This window comes from Macadamia integrifolia, chromosome 2, assembly GCF_013358625.1.
Source record: "Macadamia integrifolia cultivar HAES 741 chromosome 2, SCU_Mint_v3, whole genome shotgun sequence".
NCBI lineage: Eukaryota > Viridiplantae > Streptophyta > Magnoliopsida > Proteales > Proteaceae > Macadamia > Macadamia integrifolia.
In genome coordinates this window covers 5,682,969-5,703,088 of record NC_056558.1, presented here as the reverse complement: position 1 = coordinate 5,703,088, position 20,120 = coordinate 5,682,969, and the positions used below count along the sequence as shown (strand labels likewise).

The 20,120-nt window shown below is 39.6% G+C and overlaps 1 protein-coding gene across 1 annotated transcript in view; it reads left to right on the top strand.

Annotated features, from left to right (window-relative positions):
* The window catches only part of LOC122088725 (insulin-degrading enzyme-like 1, peroxisomal), a 60,237-nt gene that overhangs the window by 24,267 nt on the left and 15,850 nt on the right, over nt 1-20,120 (top strand). The window contains exons 8-13 of the mRNA XM_042658049.1: nt 3,726-3,848; nt 3,940-4,052; nt 4,686-4,848; nt 5,168-5,260; nt 6,218-6,303; nt 8,500-8,586. Of these exons, the coding sequence (XP_042513983.1) occupies nt 3,726-3,848; nt 3,940-4,052; nt 4,686-4,848; nt 5,168-5,260; nt 6,218-6,303; nt 8,500-8,586 (665 nt within the window). The remainder of the gene's footprint in view (nt 1-3,725; nt 3,849-3,939; nt 4,053-4,685; nt 4,849-5,167; nt 5,261-6,217; nt 6,304-8,499; nt 8,587-20,120) is intronic.

Here is a 20,120-nt window from a genome sequence, read left to right as displayed (position 1 = left end):
GCCGCTTTTCCCTTTCCCTTTGGATTGTGGTTCATCCCTCACCTGATCTACAACCACCCTCGCTCGTGTACTTAAGCCCCATAATGTGGAATTTACAAACCCAGAATGGATATAAAAGCCCATAAGGGCACCAATCAGGGCCCATATGACCTCAAAGAACTTCTACAGACCGGCCTAGATGCCCAACTAGAGGAGGGAACCACAATCCCTAACCCTAACATCTCAACACCACATTTCCTATCCTCCAACACGAAGGGGCACCGCTGGAGAAGAGGTAGCCACGATGGAGGACTCATTGGCCTTATGGAGGGCCACGGCCAAGTGGTCAGCTGGCCTAGAGGATGGGTCTCCAAGGCGAAAGGGCTCTGACCTTTCTGAGCGCAATGCCGGAGTGGCTGTTGGCCGGGAACAATGACGGAGTGGCTGCCGACTGGGAACGGCCTGGCAGGCTGGTGTCGAAGAGACTAAAAAATAGACCAAAATGTAGGTTCCCCACAGTTGAAGGCCCACCGGGCAATTAGACAACGAGGGTGGAGGCCAATGTTGCGAGCAGGCAGACAGACCAAGCGAGCCTAACATCCAGAAGGGGAGATGACCAACGGGACAACAGACCTAGCGAGAATAGCATCCAAAAGGTTTGCAAGCATGGGGAGTAGCCAACCGAGAGTCAAAATCGGTGGAGCAGATGAGCCAATGGATAGACCAAACAAGCCTGATGGCTGATCGGAAGGGTAGACACCAGGCTTGATGGGAAAGGCATCCAGACTGTAGCATGCTTGGCGGGACGACGACTGAGAAGTAGCTAGCCTAGAAGGGGCCATCACCAAGTCATCTAATGGCCAAGTAGGGTAGGCAGCTGGTAGGAAGATTAGACGAGTGGTTGCTGCAGCCTCAACACTGATTGAGTTAACCGACGCTAGCATGCGAGAAGAAGGGAAAGGGATTAGAGGAAGAAGGGAGAGGGCGAGAGAAGAAGAAGAGGAAGAGAAAGAGGGGAGAAGGGGAGATGCAGAGGAAGGGGAAGAAGGGTGGCAGAGGAGGGAGGGGGGACAGGAGGAGAAGAGAAGAGAGGGGGTGGAAGGCGAAGGAAGAGGGAGAGAGGAGGAGGAAGGAGGGACTGGGCATAAGAAAAAGACGAAGAAGGGAGAGGGGAAGGGGAGATGTAGATGCAGAGGTAGGGGAAGAAGAGGGAGGGAGGGAGGGAGGGATGGGGAGAAGGCGAAGGGAGACAGAGAGAGGAGGAGGGGCGAGCAGCCCCGCCTAACGGCCAGGCCGCTCCAAATGGTGGCGTTCTTCAGTTTTCTTTATAACAACAAGTTTGGAGTTTCTTTGCCTTACCGATGAATAGAACACATAAGAGATTCAATTTCCTTGATGGAGGACTAGGGAAGCGCAAAGATACTAGACCCATAGATGTATGATGATTGAAGCACAAGATCCAAGGTTCAAAAACTCGTCTTGCTTTAGTGGTTTTGAAACCACTGAAATACCAAAATTTCGTCGAAATGGTGTACTTTTTCCCATGTGTTTTGCTGACCATTTTGGGGGACTAATGACTTAAGTGGCCGAATAGCGAAATAAGCGAAACGAAATGACTAGGATGGCCGAAATTTCGAGGTAATACCATAATAGTACATTTTTTTGACCGAAATGAGTGAAATTTTGAAACAGAATGACCAAAATGTGACTGAGATGACCGAAATTATGTACTTCTATATTTCGTATGCCATTTCGTCTTGGTAAAAAAAAATGCTTAAATATCCAAGATTTCGGCGAGTTTTCGAACCTTGCACAGATCTAATAATCTTCATGGGGCCAGCATAAGAGAGGAGCTCACCTTTCCAATGCTGAAGTCTCTTATGCATGAGATCAAGATTCAAGAATGGGAGTGCAATGGTGAGTAGTCAACCTTGCAAGGATAAGAGGCAATCTTAGGTATTTAACCGGAAGATGGCCAAGAGGGAAGGATGCCTTCCCTTAAAGGAAGCTATTATCTGCATCAGAAAGGCCAGCCAGAAACAATAGAGATTTCTGGTGGTTGATTCTAAGGCCCGAAAAACTGGTTCAAGCAAGCCATAATAGTCTCAATAGATTTCTGGTGGTTGATTGGGAATAAATGTTTAATTATTCCCAATCCTTTGAATTTAATATATTTATGTTTTTTTTTTTTAATAGCTTTTGATATTACACTTCTCAATGAAGATTTGAATCAAATAAATGTTGCCATCGGTTGGATCTTGGATATCGTTATTTCTTGCTTATTTATGATGCATAATGCTTGAAAACACTTGTTTTCATGTATACCATATCCATAACCATAAGTATCAAAGTGTATCTTACGTGTAACTAACGTCTCTCAGATACGTTTCGAGAGGTCTCTTAAATTAGCTTTCTGATATGCTACCTGATAGGCTGACACCAATACTTTAAGCATTGGTTATGGTTCACTCAGGTTTGTGATATTTCAAAATTGCGCCTGAAAGAAAATGTTTCTAATTCTAGAATGATGCCGGCAATTCCAACCATTGGATGGATGATCAAGGTCCAGATTGAAACATGTCGAATTTCATCCTCCAATTCAATCATTTACCCTCCCATGTACGCATACCCCCTCTTGTCTCTTGCATCCTCTTTGTAATCTTTTTTTTTTTTGGTTTGTTTTGCAACCTGGCCAACTCGGATTGGGCTGACATTGGGCAACCCATCCTCAAAATTTGGGACCTATTAGAGCTGCCATGTGGCAGATATTTGGTGTTAGGTGTGATTCCATTGATCTCCTAAGTGGGTGTCCCATCAGAAAAATGGGTATTCTAAACTGTTGCTACCATAGTTGTCAAGACGTCTCCAAGCCTCCAAGGTGCTGCCTAGGCATCCAGGCTCTTTATTGGGTCCAAGGCGACAGTTTGCCTTGTTGACAATTCATGAGTTTATGCTGATTCATTTTTATTGTTTTGTTTTTTTTTTATGATGAATATGCTTATATCCTATGCTTTGTTTCTTATATGTTGGTTTTTTCATATTAGGTCATTGCTTGCATAATTATATCATATTGCATTGATATAGCTTCTATGTTGCATATAAGCATAATTATATAAACTTATCATTGCTATATTACATATAGTCATATACTGCACACTGTCCAATGCCTTGGGATGCCTAGTCTCTGTGACAATTATGGGTGCTATGTCAACAACTCATGTTCCACTACTGACCTCTGGACTGAACCATATGCCAAACAAAATGGAGAATGCAAAATATATATATATATATATATATGGTAGTCTAGTTATCCTCGAAAGGAGAGGAAATGATGAAAAACTAGCTTGTGTAGCTGTTAATTTTAACTATTTGCGTGTTCAAACAATTTTGACATGTTCCTTCTTTTCCTTTGTGCATTTCTTTTTGATTCTTCTTGGTTCCAAACAACTTGGTCTATAAAAGCTGCACTTTTGGATATAATGGTTGATCTATGGTTCCCCTATATGGTTACCCAGATCTGAATTGGAAATGAAACCTGTGAGGGCAATTGGAGGTCTTATGGTGCTTCTTGCTCTCATGAGATGTTAAACCTTCTTGTGCATGTGTTTTGTTCTTCTTAATACTTGTCCTTTGTGGTTTTTGTTTAATGTTTCTCTTGGGATATATTCTGGAAAATATTTTTGGCTATAATTCTGAGTGCACATAATTTCCTTTTATTCTGTATTGAAGATCTGTGACAATTTTAGGAAACTGGGATACGTTGGAGGTCCGTCCAAAAGCAAAAGGGCTGGATACACGACATGAGCTTGTTAAATTTTATGAGAAAAACTACTCGGCGAACCTAATGCATCTGGTTGTATATTGGAAAGGTAGGTGGTTACTTTTGACATGTCTGTTAGGGCTTAATGATGCTGTGAAGCCATGGAATTCTTAAGACTTTCTCATTGTTGGAAATTGCAGAAAGTCTTGATAAAATTCAAAGCCTGGTGGAAAACAAATTCCAGGATATTCGGAATACTGATCGAGGGTGCTTCCATTGTCCTGGTCACCCATGCACACCGGAACATCTTCAGGTACTTGCAGGCATTGGCTTATCTCAATGTTTGAGATTTTTGCAAAATAGTGCATTTCATTCCCTTGTCGAAATCGAAATATTTCATCAAAATAGGTGAAATTATTTTTGTAGTGGCCAAAATTTGGTAAATTTTTTAAGAAATGAGGGAAAATAGGGGTATTTATTTTCTAAAATTTTAGATGGAACTTTAGGGTGATGTTTATTTGAGCATAAATACACTCAAGGTGGTAGTCGTTTTCACTCCCTCATTACCTCTTTATCTATGCTCAATAATGGATGGGAGTTCAGTAAAGGAGCTTTTAAATTTGGTATTTTATACTTAGAAATGTGACATTGATATTTCAGTTCGCTCATTTCAACTAAATATTGAATTCTTTGTTTTACTCATATAACTTCATTTTGAATTCCATTGAAACTGAAATATTTTTCCAAATTTCTATATAAATTTTGAACATGGGTTATAAACTGCCTGATTGCAGCTGAACTTAGATATTGTTTAACTACTGTGTCTCTTGGAACTTTTTTGGATCTGAAGAAATCATTACTTATGGCTGATAGCTTACAGCACATGAAATACAATAGCACTAACAAAATTATTTTCTTCCGGCCTTCCGTATTTATTTTACTTCAGATTCTTGTCAAAACTGTCCCCATAAAGCAAGGTCACAAGTTGAGAATTATATGGCCTATCACTCCAGGAATTCGTCATTACAAGGAAGGGCACTGTTGGTATGTTGGTCACCTTATTGGCCATGAAGGAGAGGGATCACTCTTTTACATCTTAAAGACATTGGGTAAGTTACACAAACAATTCAATTGGTGTGCCATTCTATTTTTTGAAATGATATGTCATGCTGATATGCTCATTTCTGGTTTTGATTGTCCTTATTTGGATTGAGATTGAATAAGATGTTGTACTTGGATTTTTTAAATCCAGAAACCTTTCCTGATCTAGATACAGTACAACTAAGCCTTTATCCCAGTGAAATGGAGCTGCTACATGTATCCTGTTTTTCTTTTTAACGCTATTGAAGCCATACTTGTTGATCCTAATCCATGCATGTTTTTTCTCACCAAAATTTGTCCTGATCTGGTACTTAAAAAATATTGCAGGATGGGCTACAAGTTTATCTGCAGGTGAAGTGGATTGGACTTACGAGTTCTCTTTCTTCAAAGTAAATATAGCTCTTACTGATGCTGGTCATGGTTAGATCCTCTTCTGATGCTTTGCTTTTGCTTCATTTATCTTGTGTCTCTCTCTTCTTATTGCTCTCAAGAAAACTGTTCTAGTCATAGCTTCCAAGGCCTCTCTTACTGCCCAAGGCCTTTAGAATGGGCAAGGTCTGCACTTGCTAGTTTTTTACTAACTTGTCCTTCTCCATGGTTGTCTTGGCCAGTCTTTGACTATACTGGGTTTACGTTTTTTCCCCCCTTCTCCAAAGCACATGTACTTGTGTATGATTTTTAGTGCACCTAACTGCAGATTGTCATATCTCTAAGGACGTTAAAATTGAAAAAATTAATATAATTAAGTCCTAAAGTCATGGTAGTTCATGGTTTCAAGGATCAGAATTTGGTTGTGTGTATCAGGCTGTCAACCATATTGGATCTAGATTGGCAGCTACTGGTCCGGTTGATGCCAGTTTATACTAGCCCAAACTTGTGGAATTGGTATAGAGCCAAGTTGGCCAGATCGGATCAGGATTGGCCACCACTGATCCAGTATCCAATACCAGTTGTTAAATCCTTGTGGCGATTAGAAAAATGAAAACATTCTTGATCATTCATTGAATCATTGCATGTATTGATGGATGTTGAGTAATACTTGTTTGATTCATGAATGCTTCGTGTTTCCTCTTTTGTTTACCATTAAGTAGACTAAATATCAACAGAACTTTGTAAGGATATCTGTAAACAATATACTATCATAACCTGAAAGGTCCTAAACTATTTCTCTTTCATGTCATACCTTGATCAATAGGTGAGGCCTTAGTTCGCACAGCTCCTGGCCGGCCTTGGCTGGCCTTGTTGCCAAAACCATGTTTCTGATGTCTTCAAATGGGGGTTTTGTTGGGGGGTGGGGTGGGGTTGGAGATTTGAGGATGCATGTACTTTGACATTCTAGTGCTATTATGGCATTGATTTCTTGAACTTTTCTTACAGAGCACATGGAACAGATTGTAGGATTACTGTTCAAATACATCTCCCTATTACAAAAATCTGGTGTCAGTGAACGGATATTTGATGAGGTATAAGAATTTGGAATTTCTAGATATGCACATTTATTGGGTGTCCTGAACTCGTATTATATACTTTTATATGCCAATGTGATTTAATCATGGGTTGTATATACCTTAGTTGCTCAGTTTTCAGAAACTCTTTTCTTGATTTGAAGCCTCAATATTAAGGCATGCTCTAATTTAGGTGGATTCCATCAGGTCGTAGAGTTTGATGTGCTATATCTACAATTTTTTTCTTCTTTTGGTTAAGCAGAAAATGATTTATCAATGATGATTGATAAAAAATGCCAAATTCTGTGGAACACATTGATCTGCAATTTCCTTGAGGCGACTTATGATTTGATCAAATAACTATGCTTTAATACTAGAAATTAGTACATTAATTCCTGATGTCTCAAATACAAGCATCATCCTTGCTATGGTTTTCTCAAGAGTTAAGTTTTGATTATTTTTAATATACAAACCTCTTTTCAATTTATGATAAGATTAATATGTCCTGTTTGTGCGCATTTTTGGACAGCAAACTTTACTTATAAGTGATAATCTAATGGGTCTATATAGCCTTAAAATTTTGACATGGAAGTGATTAAATTTTTCTTCCCTTACATAAGCCCAATAAGTGGTCCCCAGGAAGCATCATTGAAGGTGTTTTTCATTTTTTCCCAAGGATTCCCTTACATAAACCATAAAGTGGTCACTTGGAAGCAATATTGAAGGTGTTTCCATTTTTCCCGAAAAGGCAAGATGCAGCACTGTAAAAACCATTTAGTGTCAGTTGGGTACACAGCTGTCACGGCGCCAAGGTGTTGGAGGGCTGCATAAGCCTTTAGGCGACTAGTCGCCCTCTTTAAGGTGACCAAGTGTTATTTTTTATTTTTTCTCTTTTCTAACATTATTTATTATGCTACATATACCTTGTATCATAAAAAAAAATCAACATTGAGACGCATCAAGTCATAAAAAATCAACATTAAGTCACATTAAGTCATCCAAAATTAACAGTTAGAGAAATGTTCTTGTTCTATAATAAGTTTGACTGGTCAAATGATTTTATTTTTAGATGAGACATTTTGTATTAGGTAGCGTACAAAACCAGCTTTCCAATAAATCTATGATTACTTAAATCTAAGTTTTAATGACAAAGTTATGTTATGTTCAAACTTATTTTAAAGTGCACAAATCTTGTTAAAATCGCCTAAATGAAATTTTTTTTATGGATATCAAAACAAAAGATTATTTTACAAGACTTTTGTTCTTAACAATGTTTTATCATGATAAGATTTATAAAATTTTTATAATTGAGAAAAACCCCAGCATTTGATAGTTGAAAATCGTCCATGCAACAAAAGAAATCAGTTTTTGTTCTTAGACTGGGGGTTGAATTTTTTAAAATTTGATTCTTAAACTATTTTTGTTGGATTTAAATAGAGGGTATTTGCTTATTTATGAATAATATCTTAAGTAAATACTTAAAATGATATTTGGCATAAATAAGTGCAACACCTTACAGTAATAGGTAGATAATGTTGGCAATCAAAAGGTTTATGATGTTGATATGCACATGAGCAATTGCTAATATATTTTATTAATTTCTTATAAGCTAATTAATGTTATATTTTTGTTACTTGTCATAATGGTGCATCTTTTACCATAATTAATGACAAAAAATGTCTAACAAAATCAGATATTACCAACCAAAATCTATGAAAAGAAAGAGATGGAGAAAGAAAGAAGAAAAGAGAAGAACGAACAAAAGAACTGAGAGAGAGATTGATTTGAGAGAAAAGTGGCTCACGGTTTGGATTAATTGTCAAACCTTGAGTAGTAGATGCATTAATAATAGCCTTAATCTATTACAATGACACATAGCCTTTCTTTATCACTTAACTAAAAAACCACCTCACTTTAATAACAGCACCATCTCTCATAAACATAAGCCCAAACACTAACATAAATTATAAATGTCACCATTAACCTTAAAACATCACCACGACTTCAATAACATGCTTAGGTTTTGGCGGATGTTTCCGGTAATTTGATCAGGAAGCTTATCTGATTTATATTTTCTCTCTTATTGTTGCCTATTTTTTGGGTGTGGGGTACAATTGGTGGCTTTGATCTATGTACCTCCATGAAATTTTCTTGTTCAGATTATTTGGTATTCACTATTCCGAGTTTCTAAGACAGTTTATTTTGTTCACAAAGCTCTCAGCAATTTGTGAGACCATCTTCCATTATCAGGACAAGATTCCTCCTATTGATTATGTGGTTAATGTTTCATCAAACATGCAGGTAAGTCAGTAATAACATTCAAGTATATTGTCACTGTAGGAATTATTTATTTTTCACATTACTTCCCAAGTTTTGATTGAAGAAAATTTTCATTTCTATCTCACTGGCTAGTTCAATTTTTGTATTATTATTTTTTCATTGCTTTGGAGTTGATGAGAACCCCAGAGAAAAAGAAACAGATGAAATGAAGAAAGCGAAACTCATTGGATTGAAAACCTACAAAACAGACCAAGGGCAGTTGGAGCCTCATGGGCAATGATTTTGCATGTGGTTAAGGGCCTAGATATTTAACAACCACCTGATATGGTTCCTTTTGACCTAAAGAAGGATTCATTCTTTACTTTGCACCACTTTTTTTACCACTCTAATCTGTTCCCTTTGACCTCCATCGACACCTTTATCGGCAAAACTTTTAGGAGATCTGCAACAGATCAGTAATACTACCCCATCTAGCAGTTCTTTTTGCAGGCTCAAAGATTTTGTTTTCACATCCCTCACAATAGTGTCAAACATTTCTCCACAACAGATATGGAGGGGAACACTGAAAACGTTGATTGTCCATCTTCCTAGATGACGTCATTATAATGGATTCTGTGGTCCAATCTTAAATTCATCATGTTATGCATATATATATTTTTTTGGAAAAAAAAATTCATCCCTTTTTATTACTTCTCTTCCTAGGGAAACCTGAGATTTATATTGATCCTATACCTTCATATTTGTTGGATTTTGCAAAGAGGGTTCTCTAACTTAATTATGAACAATTCATGTTCAGAAATAGCATGGGCCGACTATAAAGAGTATGTGCCATGAAGGGTTACACACATGATAGATACATCAGGTATTTGGTAGCTCAGGTGATTCTATTGTTCCAATGGAATGACCCGGTCAGAGAATGATGTAAACCAATTTGATGGCTAGTATAGTTGTTAAGGCGTCGCCTAGGCATCTAGGCACCCTTTGCTGGAAGGGCACCTTCTGTTAGTTATGTAATTCTATATAATAAGGGTAATTTGGGTATTGGGCTATTATATTGTAAATTTGTAATATGTTTTTCTTTTTCACCTTTTGCCTCCCTTGGCTATCATATAATAGCATGGGGGGTAAGGATGTAATTTCCTTTGATGATAAGTGAATCATATTGGGGAGAAAACCTTTTCTTTTACACAACTTTTTACCGCCAATTCTCTCTTCTTACTCTCATCTTCTCCCTTCTCTTCTTGTTCTCTTACCATCTTTAGTTTCCAACTTGATATCAAAGCCCACATTTTTGGTTTGGGAGTCATACTACAAGCTCCTTCTTCCTATTTCCTCTCTTTGGAACCTAGGGTACAAAGGGGTACCAAAGAAGAGGCTACTATGTGAAAAGTTTGAAGTAATCATGAGATAGGTCTTGGATGAAGACTATAAGAGCACCGAGAGAAGACCCCATGTGAAGTTGTGACCATTTGGAGCTCAAATAGAAAAGGGCAGTGGAGTGAAGGATTATTGCCAACTTTTTTTCAGGTTTCTTTCTTTCTCTTTCATCTGATGTCTGTTGGCGTTCGGGTAGGGCCCATTTGAATCTCCCAAGGGTTCCCCTTCATCCCCCCATTTTCTTGGTGATTGAAGAAGAGAGTTGTTGGAGCACAACTCACATCTATGTGGACTGCCAGTACCACCAGCACTGGTATTTTTTGCTCTTCCTTGCCTTCTAAATGTTATGTGTGATGTTTGTGCTTTGTAGTTTCGCAGTATTGGTGAACTACTTTGTATGGATATTTTGAGTTGTCAAGAGATGATGTTATCCTTTGAAGAGGGCATTTGAGTTGGTTTTCATCCAGTTTGTGTTTTCTTTTTCTTTTTGCTGGATTTGTTTCTTAGTATTGGGTCGGTGTATTCAGTACTTGTGTAGAGTATGGACTCCCAATCTGGTTTGGATATCATCTCCACATCTCTAAGTATGTTACAACATTATGTCCGAGGTCAGAGGACCTGTGGAAGCTTCGGCTAGTGGATTGGGCATACCCCATCCTACTTAGATTGCCTTTGAGAACCCCAATACTCAGATCTCCTTTGTCAAGTTGGACAATACGAATTGTTTGGATTGAGATCATTCTGTGAAGCTCTACCTGCAAAGTTGGGGAAGTTAGGGTACATTACTGGCACCATTCAGGCTCCTAATGCAAGCGATCTGACGTATCAGAAATGGGAGACCAAGAACTCCATTGTTATGAAATGGTTGATTTTTTCTATGAAACCCAACATTGGGAGGAAATTTATATTGAAAAAATACTGCCAAGGATATTTGGGACAATGTCTCTAAGATTTTTGACTAAGTGGGTGACTCGGTGAAAGTCTACCAACTCCTTCAGGAAGTCATCACAATGAAGCAAGGAGACGACCATTCTGGAGTACTATAACATTGTTGTTGGCCTTTGGAGGAGTATGAACACTATAGGGACCAACTGTCCAACCTTGAGGATGAAGTTAAGGTATATAGAACACTTGAGAAGGAACATGTCTTGGTTCTCCTTGGTGGGCTGAACCTGGAATATTAACCAATCTAGATGCAATGGCCAATTATCTCTTCCCTCTTTAGATGAAATATGCAGCTACTTGCAAAGTGAGAGGACCAGAAGAGTGGCCATGGAAGCTGTACCATCTTGGAGCGATCTGCACTTAACTCTGGCTCCCACAGAGACTGGCGAGTTGGAGGAAGAGTCCTATGGCCACCTATGGGGATGACTTAGATCGACTCAGATGTGACCACTGTGGGAAATTTGGGCACACTAGAGAGAGGTGTTGGGTGTTTTATGGCCGTTCCTTTGGTATGCATGGTGGATCCACTAGTATGCGTGGTAGCAAGAAAGGGTGAGCTAGAGCCCACATCGTGATGACTGAGACTGGGCCTATGGGGTACTCATCTGGACTATAAGGAAATCATAGTTCCCTTACTCAAAAGGATATTATAGCATTCGCAAGGTTATGTTATAGCTGGTTAACTCTTCTACACCTACAGTGCCCTACTCTTTGGCTTTAACCTTGCAAGTCTCTACATCTGTGCCATCCACTGCCTCTTCATAAGTCATTGACGCTAGCGCCTTCGATCATTTGATCGGTATGTCTTAGTGGTATGATTTATGTTCTGTTTGTTTGGTAGGGATAAGGTTATGTTATGGTCGTTGCTAGTTCCCTTCTATTTCTAGTAAGGGACTAAATAGGAACAAGAGGGATCCACCCTTACCCTTCCCTTTGTTCGGATAGGAAATGGACCTCCAACTCGACCTCTTGGAAAGATTTGGGGCTTCATCTTCTTTGATGTTAAAGCCAAGATTGCAAATGTTTTTTTTCCTCTTGTATCCCCTCCCCAAGAAATTGTCACATTATAGCTTCCTGGGAGCTTCCTAGCTCTGTTCTCAGGAACCCAACCTCTCTTTGAGGGCTGGTTCTTGTTTTTGCTTTCACTCCTCTCTCCCCCCTCTAGGGGTTGTATGTATTTTCTTCTGCTTGGTAATGAATTATTTACTTACAAAAAAAAAAAAGTACTAGTATAGGTCGCCGTATCGGTCGGCTAAATTTAAGATATGTATCAGAGGGTATCGTATCTTATTGGAGATACTTTAAACCATGTAAGCAGCAACCACCATAAAAGAGATTGGAATTTTCCGTTTTCTTAGCCGATATAAGAGCTTCATTTGGCAGCAAAAAGAGCCAATGTGTGAAACCATCTTCTTCTATCCCTGTTGATGCCCTAACTCCTTTTCAAGTTGCCTCACTCTGTTCTTCTGCTCCACTCTGGAGATCAGGAATGGTATTGATTAATAGATGGAATGATTCGCACAGAGAGATGGATGTGCTCTGATTGCTCTTTCAATGATAAGTGTAGAAATGAGGAAAATGCCCTTTAAAGTGTCGACAGGTGTATGGGAAACTTAGTTGAAGCTCTCTCCTCTTAGGTTGCCAACTCTTTCTTCCTGAACAGTCGTCCTCCCTCCCTACCAATAGTTTTTACTTCTTAAAGTACCATGTTTCACATGCAAAAGGATCGCGTCCACTTTCAAAGTCGAGGATTGGTGTTGTTGGACCAAAAACGGATGGTGCAAAAGTAGCTGTGGCTACGAACAAGAAGGGCGGTGGATTTGCTCAGGTGGTCAGAGAAGAATATTCATATGATATGTGGTTTCGCCAGGCAGAGCTCCTACGTTAGCAAAGAGAGCTCTCACAGGCCTTGGAGGACCGAACCCATATGCAGAGGAAGATCTATGACTTGCCCTAGTTCTCTTTAAGAAATCCCATAAATAAAAGAAAAAAGTAGTGAAGATTGGAAGGAAATTTGTTCAAAATGATTCCTAAGAGGCGGCATTGGTTAAACACTTTCATTTGATGATATTACAAAATCGCTCAAAGTCCCCGCCTATGCGGACTCGACCTACAAAAGCTAGGTTGAACCACCTAATAAATAACCGAGTTATGAATAGAATGAACAATAAAAATGATAATGAGGGCTAGGGTGGGGAAGGCGAGCTATGTGAGGTGAGTTGGGTTAGTTTTTCAAGGAAGGTAGTTGCGGGAAGTGTGATATGTTTGTCAAACATTGTCATGCTTCGTATCCCTATTATGGTAATAGATCTACTGTTCCTTTTCATATTGGGCATATTGATGTTTGGGGACTAGCTGCCACTACTTCTTTATTTGGATATTGCTATTTGTTTCATATGTTGATGATTGTTCTCTCACTACCTAGACCTTTTTGATGAAACACAAGAACGATGTCTATGATACCTTCAATTTTTTTTTTATCAAATGAATTTGTATTAAATTTGATACCAAAACTCAAATTGTTCATTCTGATAAGGGGATGGGGATACATACTCCAATTTTTTTTACCGATAATGGTATTATCCGTCAGCTTGCTTGTGTTGACACACCCCAACAGAATGAGGTTGCTAAGAAGAAAAATTGCCATTTGTTATAAGTCACTAGGAGTCTGTTATTCACTTATTTGGCATGCATGTCCCTAAGACTTTTTGGTCTGGTGCCCTTCTTATTGTTGCCTTCTTAATCAACCACCTACCCACTAAACTCCTTGGTTCTATATCTCCTTTGGAAATTCTATCTCCCTATGTTTCTCTCTTCCCTCTAAGGTGTTTGGGGGTGTCTGTTATATTCATGTTACCAAGGCTGCTTAGACCAAACTTGACCCAAGGCCCTCAAATGCCTTTTTGTCGGGTATTCCCCCTCTACCTAAGGCTATAAGTGCTACCATCCTCCTTACCGAAGATGACTTCTCTCCAAAGAAATCAACCTTCTTTGAATTTGTGCCTTTCTTTACACCTCATCACCATCTTCTTGAGGGGGATCACATTGGGAGGGGAAAGGCTATTGATGTTAGACCTTTTCTTCCACCTCTACCTATTTCTTCATTTTTTCTTTATGTTGGGAAACACAAAGAAGTGGATGTTGTTTATCTTTTAGGTGTTTCTTCTGGTAATGAGGAGGAGTTACTTGTGTACAAAAGAAAGGGAAAGGAGACCTATCAAGAGTCTTCTTTGGATCCCCATCCTGAGATCCACCTTCATTAATTTGGTAACATTACTTCCCTTCCTTCTGAGTTAGATCTTCCCATTGTTATTCGAAAGAGGAAGAGAGTTTGCACTAATTCTATAGCACAATTTGTTTCCTATGTTGCTATCTCTCCTACTGATGTTGCCATTTTTATTGCTATTTCCTCCACTTTCATTCCCTAAAATATCACTTGAGAAGACTTGTACTTGGAAGCTGATTGATCTTCCCAGGGGGAGAGTTTCAGTTGGATGTAGATAGGTCTACACAATTAAATATTGATCAGATGGTGTTGTTGAGAGATACAAGTCTAGGTTGGTGGTCGGAGGGTACAATCAGGTGTATGAGATTGACTATCAGGAGACATTTGCTTTTGTGGCGTTACACAATTCGATAAGAATTCTCTTATCTTAGGCAGCGAATAGAGATTGACCATTGTATCATTCTATTAGCTGGATTTGAAGAATGCTTTTCTTCTTGACTTAGAAGAGGGAGTATGCATGAAACTTCCACCAAGCTTTAAGTTCCCTTCAACTGAAAGAGAAGTTTGTTTTCTTAAAAAGGCATTATATGGCCTCAAACAGTCCCTAAAGGCTTGGTTTAAGATGTTTAAATAGGCCATTCTAATGAATGAGTATTCCTAGAGTCAATCTGACTACAATTTATTTACCCAACGAGGTAATGGTACCATCACAACCCTTGTTGTCTATGTACATGGCATTGTGGTGGCTGGAAAAGCTAGGGCTGAGATAGAGAGACTGAAGTTTTGCCTGGCCCAACAGTTTGAGATTAGAGACCTTGGACCCTTGAAGTAATTCTTGAGGATTGAAGGGAATAAATATATGTCAAAGGAAGTTTGTCTTGGATTTGTTGAAAGAAACAGAAATGTGGGGTTACATACTAGCAAACTCTCCTATTGAGCAAAATCATAAGCTAGGTGTGGACCACATCTGTGGTCCATCCCTTGTCGATGCAAGGAAATACCAAATTTTATCTCCATTTGACTCACCTAGATATCACATATGTAGTTAAAGTGGTGAGTCAATTTATGCATGCTCCTAAGAGTGGACGCTTGGATGCTGTATATTGCATCCTTGGGCACTTGAAGTCCAGCCTAGGAAAAGGGGGCTGTTATGTGCCAATCACAACCATTTAACCATAGAAGGCTATAGTGATGCCAACTGGGCTGGTTCAGTTTTTGACAGACAGTCTACGTCAGGCTATTGTACATTTTTGGTGGTAACCTGGTCGCATGGAGGAGCAAAAAACAGCTTGTTGTGGCCTGTGGCTTGATCAAGTGTAGAGGTAGAATTCAGGGCTATGGTTTACGAAGTATGTGAACTCCTATGGTTGAGAAGGCTAGTCCAAGAGTTGGGATTTGATACTGAGGCACTTATGAGACTCTATGGTGATAACAAGGCTGCCATAAGTATTGCCGACAATCTTGTGCAACATGATCAGACAAAACATGTTGAGGTGGGTTGAAATTTCATTAAAGAGAAGATTGACTTAGGCCGCATATGCACCCTTTTCGTGAGGATAGGTGATCCGCTGGTTTGACATCTTCACTAAGGGCTCATTCTTCATCACTTCAGTATCTTCTATGCAAGCTGGGAATGTATGACATTTATTCTCCAGCTTGAGGGGGTGTTAGAGTTATGTAATTCCATATAATAAGGGTACTTTAGGTACTAGACCATTATGTTGTAATGTGTTTTTCCTTCTTGTACCTTTTCCCTGTTAGAGATATTAGTTATGTTACTCTAAGGGCAGTATTGTAATTTATCTTATTATGTTTTATTTTCCTTTTCCTCCTTAGGGAGGTATGTGTAATTTCCCTAAAGGGAGGTATGTGTAATTTCCCTCCTTAGGGAGGTTTGTGTAATACCTTGTAAATATATTAGTAAAGGATATATTGGTGTATTTGAGATTTCTCTCACAACTAACTATTCCAACATACCATCGATTCCCTCGCTTCTCCCTCTTCTACTTCTCCATCTTCTTCATCATCTCACATCTCATTGTTCCTCTCCATTCACATATTCTAACTTGGTATCAGAGGTCTTGTAAGGTTGGATTGAGAGTCAAACTACTTGTCTCCTTCCTTCTCTTCTCTTTGGAACCCTAGGTTACAAAGGGGTTCCAAGGAAATGAACTTTTATGCAAGAATATTGAAGAAACCTTGAGGGAGGCATGCAAGGAGACTATGGAGACACGAAGGGGAGTTTTTCTTTGAAGAAAGGGACACTTGCAGCCAGTGAGAACCAAAACCAGGCTTAGGTAAACTGACCTCCAGCCCTGGAGTATTTTCCCTTTTCTCTCTCATCTGGTCAGCTTTGGAGCTGAAACCAGGCCCATTTAGATCGCCTTAGGGTGTAGTATTAACCCTCTTGGTCTCGTTATAAGCCTCCTTGAGTTAGGCAGCCACAACTCAAAAATATCAGTCCATATAGGGTACCACCTGCCTTGTTTTTGGCCTTTTTTACTTCTAAAATGTTGTCTGTGATGCTTCCGACTACTATTTGCTTGTGAGGTATGATGTTTAGGGCTTTATAGCTCCTATGTTATGATCCTACACCTTAAAGGAGGTAGATGCTGTGAATTCCTTTGAAGTGTATGCTTGTATTGGTGGCTGGTTTTCTTTTTGGTTTAGGGAAAGCAATTTTTTGGATAGAGTTTGTACTCCTCACCTTGTGTGTGACCCTTTATCTACAATATGTCTGAAGATAGTGGCCTTGGAGCCCTCTTTGGTGATGTTTCAGCCAGTGTATTGAGTGGTGCTCCTCCTATGGTTTTTGATAACCCACATACCCAGATCTCTATTGTGAAGTTTGACAACACCAACTATTTGGATTAGACTCATTCTGTGAAGCTTTCCTTGCGGATTAGAGGAAAGCTAGGGTATATTACAAGTACCATTAAGGCTTCTAACCCAGAAGACCCGAAATATCCAAAGTGGGAGACTGAGAACTCCACTATTATGACATGGTTGATTTTTTTCATGAAATCTGAGATTGGAAGAAGGTTTATTAGGAGAGAAACGGCCAAGGATATTTTGGACAGTGTTACTAAGACTTTTGACCGTGTGGGTGACTCGGCCAAGGTTTATCAACTACTTCAGAAGGTCATTGGCATGAAGCAAGGGACTAAGACCATTTCTAAATATTACAACACTGTCATTACTCTCTGAGAGGAGTATGATCACTTTAGGGACCTTAAACTGTCCAATCTTGAGGATGAAGCTAAGGTTTATCGGACACTTGGGAAGGAACAAGTTCTTATTTTGCTTGGTGGGTTGAATACTGAGTATGAGCCAATCCGGATACAAATTTTGGGTCGGTCAGCTCTTCCATCCCTTGATGAAGTGTGTAGTTATTTGCAAAGTGAGGAGACCAGGCAGGTGGCCATAGAACATACCCCTTCTCTTGAGCGGTCAACTCTTACTAGCTCTCTGAAAGATTGGTGTGGTGGTGGCCGAGGTCAAGGCCCATCTTGTGGAGATGACAGACAATGTGATCATTGTGGGAAGTCTAGGCACACCAAAGAGAGATGCTGGGTTCTTCATGGTCGACCTCCTAGCATGTGTGGTGGTTCTAGTGGTGCTTGTGGTGGACGTAGTGGGGGGAGCTAGAGCCCACAGTGTTGAGACTGAGCATGCTACTACAGGAACTGCTTCTAGCTCACAACCAGAGCGCAACTCCCTTACTAGGGAGGATATCGCAGCATTCCACAGGGTCATGTCTCAACGTGGAGGCTCATCATCTTCTTCCCTTACAGTGTTAGAGTCCTTAGCTTCCGCATCGTAGGTTTCCTCATCTGCCCCTTCCACAACTCCATCTTGGGTTATTGGTTCAGGTGCTACGGATCATAAGATTGGTACGTCCCATTATTATGATACGTACTCTATTTGTTCTGGTAGAGATAAGGTCAGGGTTGCCGATGACTCCCTTTCCTCCATTTCTGGTAAAGGTAGCATTCCTATTATTTATTCCATTTCACTTGATTTTGTTATTCACGTTCTTGACCTTACCCGCAATCTTTTACCTGTGAGTCATCTGACAAAATCTTTAAACTGTTGTGTCACTTTTTTTCCTTCTCATTTTCTTTCAGGATTTGGTGACGAAGAGGATTATTGGCAGTGGGCGTGAGGAGAAAGGACTCTACCTACTTGAGTCTCAATCATCTTTTTTAGCTACAGCTCAGTCTTATGTGTGTGGACGTATTGATTATAGTTCTGTGGATTTTGTGATGTTGTGGCACTAACGTTTAGGGTATCCATCTTTTGTTGTTATGAGGAAACAATTACCTCATTTATTTACTTCTTTTCCTAGTTCCCATGTCTTTCATTGTGAACCATGTATTTTTGCTAAACATTGTCGTTCCTCTTATCCTTATCATGGTAATAGATCGACTGTTCCTTTTCATATTGTGCACTCTGATGTTTGGGGGCCTTCTACTACTACTTCTTTACTTGGTTTTCGTTACTTTGTTTCTTTTATTGATGATTTTTCCTATGCTACTTGGACTGTTCTGATGAAGCATAAGAGTGATGTGTATGATGCTTTTAAATTTTTTTATCATATGGCATATACACAATTTGATACAAAAATTAAAATTATTCGTTCTGACGAAGGGGGGGAGTTTATGTATGGTGGTCTTCAAGACTTTTTTACTGACCGTGGCATTATCCATCAGCTAACTTGTGTTGACACACCCCAACAAAATGGGGTAGTTGAGAGGAAAAACCGCCATTTATTCGAGGGCAGTTGGAGTCTTCTCTTTGGCATGCATATTCCTAAAACTTTTTGGTCTGATACTCTTCTTACTGATGCTTATTTGATCAACCGTATGCCAACACAACTCCTTGGCTCCAAAACTCCCTTGGACATCTTGTCTCCTCAATCTTCTTCTTTCTCTCTTCCACCCAAAATGTTTGGGTGTATCTGTTATGTCTATGTTTATAAGTCTTTTCGGACTAAACTGGACCCCAAAGCACTTAAATGTATCTTTCTTGGCTATTCCTCCACTACCAAGGGATACAAGTGCTATCATTCTTCTTCCAGACGAAGGCTTCTCTCTAAAGATATCACCTTCCTTGAGTTTGCACCTTTTTTTCTCTCCTCAACATCCTATTCAGGGGGAGCATAATGGAGGTTAGAAGGCTACTGATGAGATCCCTTTTCTTTCCCCATTGCCTATCTCTCCTTTTATGCTTGACATTGGGAGACATAAAGAGGTGGATATTGTTGATGTTGGTAATCATTCAAGAGGTGGTTCGGGTTCAGGTAATGAAAAGGAGACTATTGTGTACACAAGGAGGAACAAGAAAACCTGCCAAGAGTCCTCTTTAAATCCAATTCCTGAAATCCACACTCCTCAGTCAGGTAATATCCTTCCACATCAGAGTTAGATCTTCCTATTGCTATTAGGAATGGAAAGAGAGCTTGTACTAATCCTATAGCCCAGTTTGTTTCCTATGACTCTCTATCCCCTGTAGGTGTTGCATTTACTATTGCTCTCATCTGCTTCTATTCCCAAGAATGTTTCTGTAGCTATGTCTGACCCAAAGTGGAAGCAAGCTATGACCGAGGAAATGGTGGCCCTTGAAAAAAATTGTACCTAGAAATTGGTTTACCTTCCAAGGGGGAGAACTCCAGTTGGATGCAGGTGGGTCTACACAATCAAGTACCGGTCAGATGATACTATTGAGAGGTACAAAGCAAGGCTGGTGGCAAAATGATACAGTCAAGTGTATGAGATTGACTATCAGGAGACATTTGCTCCTGTGGCTAAGCATAACACCATAAGGGTCCTTTTATCTCTAGCGGCAAATAAAGATTGGCCATTGTATCAGTTTAATGTGAAAAATTCCTTCCTACATGGCGGCTTAGAAGAGGAAGTGTACATGCAGACTCCTCCTGGCTTTAAGTTCCCTTTAGCTGCAGGAAAGGTGTGCCTTCTCAAGAAGGCTTTGTATGGTCTTAAACAAT